This window comes from Gymnoscopelus braueri (assembly GCF_963280865.1).
Source record: "Gymnoscopelus braueri genome assembly, chromosome: 17".
Lineage (NCBI taxonomy): Eukaryota > Metazoa > Chordata > Actinopteri > Myctophiformes > Myctophidae > Gymnoscopelus > Gymnoscopelus braueri.
The window spans coordinates 41577516-41591525 of record NC_137617.1 but is presented as its reverse complement, the minus strand read 5'-3'; the positions used below and the strand labels follow the sequence as shown (position 1 = coordinate 41591525).

The following is a 14010-nucleotide window of genomic DNA, read 5'->3' as shown; positions in this document are numbered from 1 at the left end:
TGGTTATGCATTTAGGCCACACGGCCCCCCAGTTGATCTCTCGGACCCCAGTCCACACTGTAAAATGTAAAAACTCTGTGATAATTTAACTCGGAGAATCCATTTGTACATTCTCTGAGTTCTGTCAGATAACTCACGAATAGATTGAACCAATATTATAGACCGAATATATTTAAGCAATATAATAGAATGAGAATACAAGTGTGGAAGTAATATTTTATCTTGGCGTTCAGGCTCTGCTATATTTGTTCTCCCTGCTCAGCACAATCATACGGCCATCATTAACCATTAAGAGCAGGGAGATAGATATACCATAACATAACAACCCCCCATGGGGAACAGACCAATAGCAGAGCCCACTGGTGGTGCTGGGGTGGTGGTGGGAGCAAACGCTGCATGACAACAAGCTAGAAGACACAACCGGATGGAATGCCCGATTCAAGAGAACTTAAATACCCGCCCAATTGGACAGCTGATTGCCACGTCTGTGTATGACGTAAGGATCTTGCATGACGCTGTAAACAGCCATATAGAATGAGCAATGCATGTAACCTCTCGAGTGTATGCTGCCAGAACTAACTCGCAGGCTACGTATAATTTCTGTCAGATAACTCACGAATAGATTGAACCAATATTATAGACCGAATATATTTAAGCAATATAATAGAATGAGAATACAAGTGTGGAAGTAATATTTTATCTTGGCGTTCAGGCTCTGCTATATTTGTTCTCCCTGCTCAGCACAATCATACGGCCATCATTAACCATTAAGAGCAGGGAGATAGATATACCATAACATAACAACCCCCAACACGCGTGACCTACGGTGAACGCTCACCGATTCATCCAAACAGATATCCCACTAAACTCCTTCAGGAGACAGTGACGAATATGCAGCTAGCAATTCTGGATCATGCTAGGATATTCTAACATAACCCCCAACACGCGGAACCAAGAACGCCCTACGGTGAACGCTCACCGATTCATCCTAGCAGATATCCCAATAGACTCCTTCAGGAGACAGTGACGAATATGCAGCTAGCAATTCTGGATCATGCTAGGATATTCTAACATTATGTGAACTTGAATGTGAAGCCATGGCTACGCTTGCCGTAAGCCTTATTCTATATGATAGGAAAACTATGTGTGGGGTGAATTCTCAAACCCATACCAATTGACCAAGCTGATATCCCATCCACCACAGACCAGCGTCTGGGATCAGCGAGGACATACTAACTTTATGTGAACTAAAACTATGTGTGGGGTGAATTCTCAAACCCATACCAATTGACCAAGCTGATATCCCATCCACCACAGACCAGCGTCTGGGATCAGCGAGGACATACTAACTTTATGTGAACTAAAAGGCCTTAGCTGCCATGCACAGGCAGCACTTAACCATTCCTCTAATAGCCACATAGAAGAATATACTACATAAACTTAACATGCCTAGTGATAAGAGTTGATGCCCCCAACCGCATCCTACTGATGCCCCCAACCGCATCAACTCTTATGCAAGCCAACTGCATCACTGTGATGCTATACCCAACCGCATCAGCCATGATGCAAACCAACCGCATCAACCATGATGCCACGTTTTTTTTTTTTTTTTTTTTTTTAAGTTTGAGCAACCAGCTTAACTCTTTAGTGCCAACTAAAGAACATTTAAAACTTAACATGACTTTGAAGTCACGCTACACCCAGCGACCACCAGATATGCATGGTAATAATAACAGAACTACCATTTACATTTAGCTATTACAACACTTGTATTCATTACATCCTGAGCCAACAAAGAACTCCCCATTTTAGCGCACATGACGAACATGGCACTAAGGACCATTTTATTCAGAACGGTTGATCTGTGCACCAACTGATAATATGCAGATGGTTAAGATTTGTTCTGTTGAATTAAAGCTTAAAGGTATCATGACATTCATTTTCACTTTTTTTTATTTTCAATGTTTTATTTGGGGTTTTATGACCTCAATTACATCCAAAAAACCTGAACTTAAAACATTCAGTGGATTTTCTGTGGTCTGGGGTTTTCTGAATAATTAGGCTGAAAAGTAATCTGAGCTTGGCCCTTCGACAGTGAGGTCACTGTCGAATAATCCCGCCCACTCTCCTCCTCGCCCCTCCCCTCCCCTATCCTTTCCTTTGGGGGGGGCGGAGCAGAGGCGATGATTGACAGGCAAAATCCCTCACCAGCGACACCCGCAGGCAAAGATTTCTTTTTTCATTGCAGTTGAAAAGGCTTTAGAAATGTGAGAGAAAAACACCTGCCATTGATCACTGGAATGGAATTTTCACTTAAAACTTTTTGTACACTTTTGAAGGACCAGGACAAAGACTTTGAATGTGATGTAAAAGTGAATGTCATTAAACCTTTAAACTGAAGATGGGACATGACCTGATGAACAAATGAGCCACAGATAAAACATAATGCTTGTGTGAGAACAGACTAAGATCTGTGTTTTAACAGCTAAGATCTATGACTGCCCCATCTAACCATAGATTGACTTCTAATTAACTAAGAATACTGAAGCAGCTTCCAATAAGAGATTTAAGATATATTCATAAAATGTCCCTCCATAGAAATAAAACATCAGAAATCATGGATGCATGACTAACTCTTGATATACACTTAGATTAGACTCCACGTAGATGAAAGCAATGGTTATCGACTTATAGTAGTTAGTAGTACCAACAATATTTAATCTGAATCCAGTACTCCCTTTACATTACATGCTTGTAAAATTGCAACCTTGCTTACGAGACTGCAAGAAGAACCACGCCAACATAATACCAAGAATGATAAGCCACCATTTAAAGAACATAACATTAAATATTTGCCTCCTGAGCAGATTTTAATTAATGACCATAACATTCATTATCCAATAACTTCATAACAACAATAACGGAACTAAGTTTGGATTCCAAGAACCTTTGAAATGCCCATCAACCATGACTCTACTGAAGAGCCCCACCATTTATCTGGTAGCAATAACTTTACTCCTGTAGCTTGTCACACAACATGACATCAATTGTCAACCGCTTTTATAAGAATGCATTACATCCGGGGATCTGAACATATGTTGATCCCAAGATAAGACATGAGTGCCCTCATAAATTGCTCCCCTCCTTTATGCCCTGAGAGCATGAATGCCCTCTGCTGGACCATCTTTAATATAACAAAGACCATTTAGATGGGCTGCTATTGCTAAAGATAAAGAAAAGCAGTTGTTTTCCTTCAAGTGTTTCAAGATTAACTTAAGAAAATCCCTGTAACCTACCAGTCTCTTATCCAAGGTGTAAGCAGCAAAATGTATATCACCTTGACAGCAAGAATAGCTTAATTAGCTTTGCAATACAATAGCACAGGGGGAACTTTAGAATGTAACCAAAGCTTACATCTAACCAAGCACTGCAGCCAACACAGTATAATAGCCCATTACTTACTTGATTTGCACAATTTACTTCATTATTATATTTACCAGCCTCCACTATATCTTAGAGGCAAATTATTACCAGAAAATGTAGGCTACATCAGATGGAAATAGCTATAGCCACCAATTAGCACATACTAGCTGCAACATAAAATATATTACCACAATATAATGGCCATACTGCACACTATAGTCTACTTTAGTATAAAATTATGCACCATGAACCATAAGTTCTCTTTACAGCATATTTGAATGCAGTCTCCTAGATTTGAAAAACTGCTGAAAGAATGAATCACTAATATAAATAGCCTATATATATTTTAACCAACTGTAGATTAACTTGAAACATTATTAATTCCTACACTGAGATACCTGGTGCTATGCTGCTTTACTCAAGTAAATCCGCAGACTACTGTCTGCAACACTAAAACGAGATCAAGAAAAATGACTTAGTTATAACTTGCTTATAATAAGCGGATATGGCAACCCAGCACTGTGTTGCGTCTATGCTTGCAGTCCCATAGCCCGGAGGGAACGCACTCGACGTTGATCAGTGAACCACGACATGTTTGGAAGCGCAAGAACACACACTAGCTCTTCTTCATCCACAAGTGTACTTTCTTATCCCACTCAAGATGACGGCCAGACTGTGCATTAATCGTTTTTAACCAGTACATTATATGAAACATAAGATTTGAGCAATGCACTGCATAAGTGACACTAACTATTGGACCTCTCTCTCCCTCTCTGCTCTGAACAGCTGATCACTGATACGTGCAGTGATGCCGGTTTGAGAGAGAAATCAGCCAACCTAGACCACGAAAATACTTGTATTTAACCTGTATTATCCTAATGTATGCATTGTCATTGAAATAGCCTAAAGTGAGCTTGTAGATGATCTGCTATTTCGAAATCTTGTGATAAAAGTGGAATATTTGGAATATGTATATTTTTAACTACACATTAATCTGGGGACCATGACAGAACCACATAAGAAAGCGATCCCAAAATAACTTTTCCCCAGAAATAAGCCAAACCACCAATAAGCGATTTGACGGAAAACCAGCCAATGTTGCTAATAATGAGATGAGGCCCCATAGCCCGGAGGGACACAACAGAAAGCTCTGCTGGCTGAGCTAAAACACCGCTGTTTTTCAGCTTAACTTTGAAAACATTAGCAAGGAGCAGTTTCACTACAATTTAAGTTGCTTTGCTTTTAGTAATAGAACAAGTATCATATAACAACCAGCGGCACCAGACCACCACTGAAACCTCAACAATGACATTAGCATCAACAGCATATTAGCTTTTTTTCTTCTTTTTTTTCTTTTTTTCTCAGCAGCATAGAGAAGAACACAGCAGCCTTAGTAGATAAACAAACGCGACGCCATACCACCTGGCCTTCACAGTAGCCTATAATAGACAGCAGCTTATGAGCGGAAAGCATGATTCAAGTAGCATGAAGCAGTTACACCAGCAAACAACAGCAGCTTCTGGGAAGCATGATAGCAAGTAGCAGTAGCTCCAGCAAACAACCAAACAACCAGCCAGGAACAGCAAACGCTGCATGACAACAAGCTAGAAGACACAACCGGATGGAATGCCCGATTCAAGAGAACTTAAATACCCGCCCAATTGGACAGCTGATTGCCACGTCTGTGTATGACGTAAGGATCTTGCATGACGCTGTAAACAGCCATATAGAATGAGCAATGCATGTAACCTCTCGAGTGTATGCTGCCAGAACTAACTCGCAGGCTACGTATAATTTACAGACCTGTTGGTTCCCAACTATACATCATTTTTGTTTTAGTGTTCTTTTCTATGTTCTGTGATGTGATATATGCCAGTTTTCAGTGAGAGCGCGGTGTGGGTGGGAAACATGACCCTAATCTTGGGTACATTATTGTTCTCAGTACAGCGTACTGTATGTACAGTACACATATAGGGTTACTGTAATAATGTACTGATGTGTCACTCTGTGAGGATGTCTAAATCCCATGTGGAGTATCAATGATTCCTCCCACATTACAGGTCCCATGTGGTTAGATAAGAACATGTGAGTTTTTTTTAACGCACTGATGAATGTCCTGTTATGTAGAAAGCATGTCACGTTTCCTGATGGGTAATCTAATATACCGAGGTATAATAATCCTACTATACAGGAAGTGCGTGAAATCTCTGTCTGTGTGTGCGTGCCGTGTGCACATGTCTGTAGTTCATGTATCTCGAGAACCATCCGACCGACTGACTTCAAACTCGACCCGAGGGAGTGCCGTGCCCCGGCCTCGGTCGGATGGGCGGCTGTTCTGAACCGCCCATCCGACCGCTATCAGCAGATCTCCAAAGAATATCTATAAAACCAAACCACAAATCCCCATATATGGAGTACCTTGATGTCATCAATATGACCTCATAGTACTGACGTCACACTGGTCTGGAATCCATATTTGGGCATGCCTGACACGGAACTCCATATATGGGGACAGAGACAGATACAGAAATCTCCCTATGGGCATAAAAGTAATAAAACAAATAAAACAAATAAACAATGCTCTGACACGGGTATCGCATAACCGGGTGGGGGCACAGGACCCCATACAAGATTTGTGCTGTTAAAATGTTTCAAGATTTTAAAACATCCAAGATTGTTGGATCTGCAATTTTCAAATAGCCATTGTTTAGGGTTAAAGTGGTTAAAGTAATGTTGATGCTATATTAACTAATTTAGCTGGAGAACCCCTGGAACCCTCAAGGACCCCTGGGGGTCCACGGACCCCACTTTGAGAACCACTGTATTAGGGGCACACGGCTTCAATGTGTAATGATCATTTTGATCCGGACAGTTGTAATGATCAACCCTGCTGTATTTCTCATTAGTCTTCCTATTTTTCATCCTTCTTCCAATTGCTTCCTCCATAAAATGCCCTGCTCTGACTCATTGCTATGCAGCAGCTACAAATCTTCTCATTAATCTGTTATATTAACAGTTTAATAGATGGATGTATTGGATACAGGATCAGGAGAATACTCCATTTAGTTTACAGAGTCAAGCTATTATATTTTGGTCAATTTATCTGTTATTTATACATATAACACTCCATGCATTTATATGGACTTCATATATGGACTTCATTTATATAGCGCCTTTCTCCTATGGAAGATTTATGGTAGAATTACACCGTATAATGTTATATTGTTCACCTTTTGCCTTATACTGTATGCTCTGAATATCAAAGAGTCAAGATGCTAAGGCACAGGCCCGGTATCTATTGTTTAGGATACAGCTTGTTGTTTAGGGTAATTAAAGGGTTAATTAAATCTTATCTCGTTTCATACCTCAGGTTATCTAAAGCCAAGCCAAGTAAATTATACAGATCAGCCACTTCACAAAAGATAGGCACAAAGGTATTTTGTACTCGACACCGTCCAAAATTAGTTTTCTCCTGTAAACTCGCTTTTAAAGGATTCATACCTTCGCTGTCGTTGGGTGCAGGGACTCCAGGGAATGCCTTTTTTCTAACTTAACATATGTTGTTCTATTAAATTGTTTGTAATAAGTATTTTAAAATAAAGGTTATATTATCATTATCATGAATACTGTATATTTTCTTTTAACATGAAATGTACCATTGTATGAAAATAGAAGTTATAGATGTACAGTATAATTTCTATTGTGATAAGGTTCACTAAAACTAGTGCACACGTAATAGAGCTACAGTACACAGGTCTGGAGGAATGAAGATTTATAACCTGACAACAGTAGTATAGGGGATGAAAACGTTTGCTTGAAAATGGCGGTAGCACTAGCCCTACTGCAATGCCATCTTGCAGCGATTGCCAAATAAGAGTCCGCTTCCTCTCTTGGCATCAAGGCCCTTTGTCCCAGTTAGATTCAAAGAGCAGATTAGATGGCATGAATGAGGTTTCCACATTTTGCGACGGTCTTAGTTGTTACTCCATAGTTACACAGTTTTAGGTCAAATGGAATCATAGCTAGGTTAGAGAGTGTATTAGTTTGAATAGTGTAGCCCGCAACAGTGTTGCACACTAGGGCTTCCACTCGGTCCAGTCTTAAATCGACCAAAACGTTGTCAATAATCTATATGCTTTGTTCCATGCTGAATAAGATATTTTTTACGGAATCGCTTTGTAAGACTGGTTCTCAAACATTTTAATTTCACCCCAGTTTGTATTAGGCCACTGACCTGCATAACTCTGAGAGTTAAAGACCTGTAAAGGTCCATTTGGTAGGGAAGTCGGGACCCCCTTGAACCCCCTCAAGGACCCCTGGGGGTCCCCAGACACCACTTTGAGAACCACTGTTGTAGGACACGAGCTGTCTAGAAGAGGGTGGTCTGTCTATCCTGTGTGTCTGGGGCTGAGTTCACAAAATGCTGGACCCATCAGGGCCACATTTCATGTGTCTGCTGCCAGTAGACCAGATATATTAAGTTTTGCCTTTTATTTTATAACAACTAACGGGAAGTAAATGGGTTGGGCTGAAATCTTGCCCAGAAATGTGGAGTCATAGATACATCATAGATGACTGACGTCATAGACTGACCCACATTGGAGCCACTTTATATTTTTAGTCTATGCTAAATTCTCAGTCTATAACTTTCAACGGCCAATAACTATTGTGGAACCAAAACCATGCTGAGTTCTCACCTGAAACCTGAAAGGTTGGTCTCTGCGTGATTCATGTGGGAAACAATTTTACATATTTGTTGATTAAATCAACAAGTCAGTCAGTTGACAAATTCCCATTAGTCAACTGGACAACTGTGAGATTGATGCCACAGTGTTTCCCAAATGTAATTGATACTGCGACGGTTTCAGAATGAACCCCATGTTTGTGTGTGTGTTGTACCATCATAATATCAAAGTATAATGCAGTGTGCTTTGCACCATAAGCAAAGCAAATCCAACCTGTGCCTCTGCGGTGGTTGGATGGATGTTTTACTGAACCTCTCCTGTACCCACATAGCCCACAACCAACCACATTGAGCTGTTAGGGTGAAAAAGAGATTTAAGTTTCCAATACTCATTCCAATACTCATTTTGCTTTTCAGTTACAATTCTTTAATGAACATTGCTGAAAAACGTCCATGATGCTTCGGGTATTTCAATGATCAAAATAGACTAATAATATAGAAATAAATTAAAACTAATACATAACCTGACTATGAAATAAGGCAACACAGATTGACATAATAAAACAGTGGTGTTTGATTGAGACTTAATGAGGTCTGCACATATTAAGTTATAACAAGGCAAGCTTGCACATCTGCTCACAACGTATGGACGCGTTATACGTTGTGAGCTTGTAGATCCACTATTTCTGATGAATGCTAGCCCCAGAAAAGGGATGCTATCAGCTATCAGGTGTTAATGCATGTGGTCCGCGTCACAATCTTCTTCTGTACAGAATGTTTTGTGCTAATATATTTTCAGCTTTATTTATTGTTGTTTTAATCACCTTTTTTTTACCACTTCATGTGCCCTGAGCTGTTTGCATCACAAATCTCACTCAAACAATAACTGATGCGTGGAAACATACAATTCGATTGTAAATGGGTGAAGTGGTCCTTTAAAGGACCACTATCTTCATATAATTAAGTCCTCACTAACACTCATTATAATATGGAACCATTTCTGTCTATTCACTCTGTGTCTCAGAGGGCTGTGGACAGTTCAGAAACCTGCCCATAACACTGACATCACTGGTAGGCAGGTTTGGTCATTTCAAACAAGATTTTAAAACGTATTTTATTTTATATTAATATGCTATGGCTTCTATTTCAGCATGATACAGGAACTGTCCAGACAGAGAAAGGCTGTAGTGTCTACTAGCTTGAAATTCCCATCTGAACTGTCCACAGCCCAAGAATGAGACAGAGTGAGTATATAATGAGCATTAGCGAGGCCCAATTATATGAAGATAAGGTTGAAAATGGGTGAAGCGCTCCTTAAAGTAAAAAGAAAATCAGGGTACTTCTTCCACCACTACTCAGTCAAAGTAGTCCTCTATATCAATGTTGGGGTTGAGCAGCTCGTCTCCGTAGGGCGTCAGGTCCATCTGATTGAGGATCAGGTTCTCAAACGTCTCCTCCAGGTCCGTCTCGCCGATGAGCACTGCCCCCACCATCCTGCCCTCGCTGAGAACCACCTTGACGTACTCCAGGCCTTCGGTGAAACGCAGCAGCAGCTCTTGATTGAGCCCCAGCCCCTGGCCGTTGAACTTCCCCAGCAGCACCACCTTATAGCTGAAGAATCTGGTGATGTGCGCGAAGAGCTCAAAGCAGAAGTCCAGCTCTATCGGTTCCGACAGGACACACGCGGCCATGCAGTTGCCCGCGTACCAGCCCATCTGACGGGCCTGGGTCCACAGGCGCATCTGCTGCCACAGCGGGCCGTGCTCCCAGCTCGCGCTGCACACGTCGCCCGCCGCGTAGACGTCCGCTTCCGACGTGGTCATGTGGTCGTCCACTCGCAAACCGCCGTCGTGCGCCAGCGCAAAGTTATTGCCTTGGAGAAACGGCTCGGTGTTCGGCACCACACCGGTGGCGCTGACGACGAAGTCGCAGCCGACGGTCTTCCCATTAGTCAGCCGGACGTAAACCGGCCAGGATCCTGCCTCAGATGATACGGGCGTTTCCAGCTCCTCGCGGGTGTAGATCTTGTCCACTTCGCACTGATACTCCACTGACACTCTGTGAGCCTTCTTCTCTTCTGCTCCTCTCAGCGTGATGCCTCCATGCCAGTCTGGCCCCAGGGCACTGCCAGGCTCTGCGGTGTGAGGAGGTCCAGGCCTGGCCTGCTCTACTGTGTAACTAGTCTGCTCTACTGTGTAACGGACCCTCTTGCAGGTAGTCGTGCCCCCCTCTGGTTTGTCTGCCTCCAGTGAGGGGATCAGGAACCGTGCCGCTCCGGCATCGAAGAAGGTGTTCCCAATGGCTTTATCTTTCACGGCCCACACCACCTCACAGCCCTGCACTTCGTACACCAACTCCAAGGCGATCCCACCATTACCAACAACGACGATCCTCTTTGCCTTGGACAGGCGCTTCTGGAGCTCCTGGGCGCTGTCCGTGTCTCGTATCCCCAGCACAAAGGGGTTGTCCTTGGCCAGGAGTTTCGGTCTGGCGCCGCTGCAGATGCACAGTTTCTCATAACTCACCTCCAGCCCATCCGTGGTCTGCAGCGTGTGTTTCCGTGCGTAGAGGGCCGTGGCAGCGGACTGGATGACAGTGAGGTTGGGATACTTCTCCTCCAGAACACTGAATGGCCGTTCGGCCACGTCAAACTCCTCCAGCGTCTTGGACACCTGCCTGAAGTTCTGCACCGTCTTGATCTGAGGTGCTGCCGTGACCAGAGCCACGCCGGAAGACGGAAACCGGGACAGCAGCTGCTCCACGCACGTCACGCCTGCGATGCCGCCTCCTACGACCACAAACTGGAAGCTTTTCTGCTTTTTATTATCTGCCATTGTAATAGGACCACAGTGGAAACAAGTCCTTTTTTGTGTTATCCTTTTAGCTCAAATGTCTGACTGTACCTTGATCGTGCTGTTTACATTCCTGTCAAATAAAGTAAGTATTCAATCAATCAATGAAATTGTGAAGCTCTATGCTGTGCGACTACACATAGAACATCAAGGTAGCTCAACCAGTTTAAAAGGTCCACAACAAATACAGGGACTCACCCATGTTTGACGAAAGAAAAAAATGATCTATATAAGGGTTTGTGTTCACTTCCCAACATGTCGACGTGACGTCGATGACGCACTTTGATGACGTATCTGACGCTGGTAAACAGCGAACGCGGCTGTCGGCCATCTTTGATTCCGTTACAATGGAGATTTCGTGTAAATGTGGGGAAATGATAGCCTGGTAAACACCCCCTCCCTCCGGAAATCTCATGCATTGCATTGCATTTGGTTTCAGGAAGGAGGGTCTGGGATTGCTCACAGAGTAAAGCTGCCCGAACCGCTGCGCATACGAACCAATCAGCGGCTGCTAGGGGCGGGATCATCCAATCACCTGCCTAGTATTTTGAAAAAATGAAACTCCGTCTGTCATCGATTCTGCGCCCGAAGTCTCAGATGCAAGTACGCTGTGAAACAAAATGTGTGTCGCAAGCTTCTTCCATTTGACGGAGTGAGGTTAGGGAAATGAATGCTCTTCTTTAACTACGTCTAAAAAGTGTATTTCTACTGAGGACATGTAGCGTGGTGTGGGTGTGGTGAAAGTAGACAAGTAGAGGTTTACGGACATGTATTTGGGTCCGCGAAATTCGACGACGTTAGTTATTATCAGACCTTTATGGCTGACTTTTGTGTGGAGAATTTATAATGGAGCAGCTAGCTACTAGAGACAACAGAACAGAATAGAGTAGACCAGTGGTGGAAAAAGTACTCTAGTATTTTTTTTCTTACGTAAAAGTATCAATACTGCGATGTAGAAATACTCTGTTACAAGTAAAAGCCCGGAATTCAAAATGTACTTGAGTACAAAAGTATTGGTAGGAAAATGTACTTAAAGTACCAACAGTAGAAAGTATTCATTATGCAAAAAATGTCCCATTTCACAAGTTTTCAAATCTTTTGAAAATAGCAGATCTACAAGCTCACAATGCAAGGCATTGTGAGCTAAGTTCTGCTATTTTCAAATGGCCGAAATGTATATAGGGTTGAAGTGGCTAATGTATGTTTTGTAATAATAATCAAAACCTACAAAGTAATTAGTATCTAAAGTTTTCAAATAATTGTAGTGGAGTAAAAAGTGCAATATTTGCCTCTGAGATGTAGTGGAGTAGAAGTAAAAGTACTGAAAATTGGAAATACTCCAGTAAAGTAAAAAATACCTCAAAATTGTATTAAGTACAGTACTTGAGTAAATGTACTTAGTTACTTTACACCACTGTGGTAGACACACGACCTGTCCTGTACCAGTGCTAGGCTATAGACTGGAATACAATTTTTCAAAATGTTGTTGGGAGTGTGTGTGCTGGTCTCCTTTTGATGTTTTAATGTGATTTCACAGGTCATACACTTTAGGTGTTGTTTTTTATTATTATTCTTGCAGGCAGCACATCCCAGTCACCACCAGCATGATTATTTTCTCCCCATTCTCCACTCCGCTCTACTATGCATAGGGTACTTTTATGCCTTGTAAAATCATAGCTTATATGTATATTATTATGCTCCTTTTTAAAAGTGTCTGTCAGGTAGCCTACATACACTTGCATATTACTGCCAAATTTCTAAATCCCCTGCCAACAACAACAATAATAATAATTGCACTCTAGCCCATGCACTTTGTCAAGAGCCCATGCACTTTGTCAGAACAGAGTAGAGTAGACCAGTGGTTCTCAAACTTTTAAGACCCCCCCTTAACTCTGACAGTATACAAATGAAACCTTACAAAATGGACCCTTACAGACTTGTAAGGGTCCATTTAGAACCCCCTCAAGGAACCCTGAGAGTCCCTGGACCCCACTTTATTTGAGAACCACTGGAGTATAGACAACCTGTCATGTACCAGGGCTAGGCTGCTGGAATGTGATTTTTCAAAAGGTTGTTGGCGTGTGTGTGTGTGTGATGGTTTCATTTTGATGTTTTAATGTAATTTTGTTTTTTGTATTATTTTTGCAGGCAGCACATCATCACAGTCACCACCAGTGACCAGCATGATTCTTTTCTCCGCATTCTCCACTCCACAATGCATAGGGTACTTGTATGCCTTCAAATCATAGCTTATATTATGTATATTATTATGTGCCTATTGAAAAGTACAGGTACATACACTTGCATATTACTGCCAACTTTCAAAAGCCCCTGCCATCAACAACAATATAATAATAATAATTTCACTCTAGAGTCCATGCACTCTGTCAAAAATATAAAAAGTATCTATACATTTATGTGAAACTATTGTTGTTTTGTAATTACAAATATGTATAATATGTGTACAAAATAAATATACCTTGATGCATAACACCATCCCCATTATGATTCAAGAGCCTGCTTTATTAGTGTCACATGCTCATACAAGAATGTGCAGTGAAATGCTAGTGTGGCATGCTCCACTAGGCCATGTTAACAATGTACAACACAAAAACACAAAAGCAAGGTATAACTAGAAAAAGAGCACAGGTGTCCGCCAGGTCAGGTAGGTTATTGTGGGCCAGCAATGTTCGGAATTCGACAATCAGGATGGGATATCCTGCCCGACCACTTCGGTCTGCCACCTCGGGGCGACTGATTGCCTCGTCACTCAAGGGTCCTTCTGGTCGATCGACACGGTCACAACTTTTTTCTGTTCTGGCCCCACAGTGGTGGAATGAACTTCCCACTGATGTCAGGACAGCAGAGTCACTGCCCATCTTTCGCCACAGGCTGAAAACCCACCTCTTCAGGAAACACTACCCTTCCTCTTTGCCTGGCCTACTTGTTGTTAACTAGTTGTACGAACTCTTGTTTTATTTTTGTATTGTTTTATTGGATCTTGTTTAGTCAATACACTTATTTGTTTTAGCTTGTGCTCATTAGATTTTT

The 14010-nt window shown here is 42.0% G+C and overlaps 1 protein-coding gene across 1 annotated transcript; it reads right to left on the bottom strand.

Moving 5' to 3' along the window:
* Positions 1–8414: 8414 nt before the first annotated feature.
* LOC308104834 (pyridine nucleotide-disulfide oxidoreductase domain-containing protein 1-like) lies at positions 8415–11174 on the bottom strand. The gene has a single exon (XM_080455390.1). It carries the CDS (start codon positions 10939–10941, stop codon positions 9463–9465), a length of 1479 nt encoding a protein of 492 aa, XP_080311516.1. The 5' UTR covers positions 10942–11174; the 3' UTR covers positions 8415–9462.
* Between the last annotated feature and the right edge of the window lie 2836 nt (positions 11175–14010).

Bases quoted from the DNA above. Each gene is read 5' to 3' on its own strand.
- LOC308104834 (XM_080455390.1), bottom strand. From the start codon at position 10,941: ATGGCAGATAATAAAAAGCAGAAAAGCTTCCAGTTTGTGGTCGTAGGA.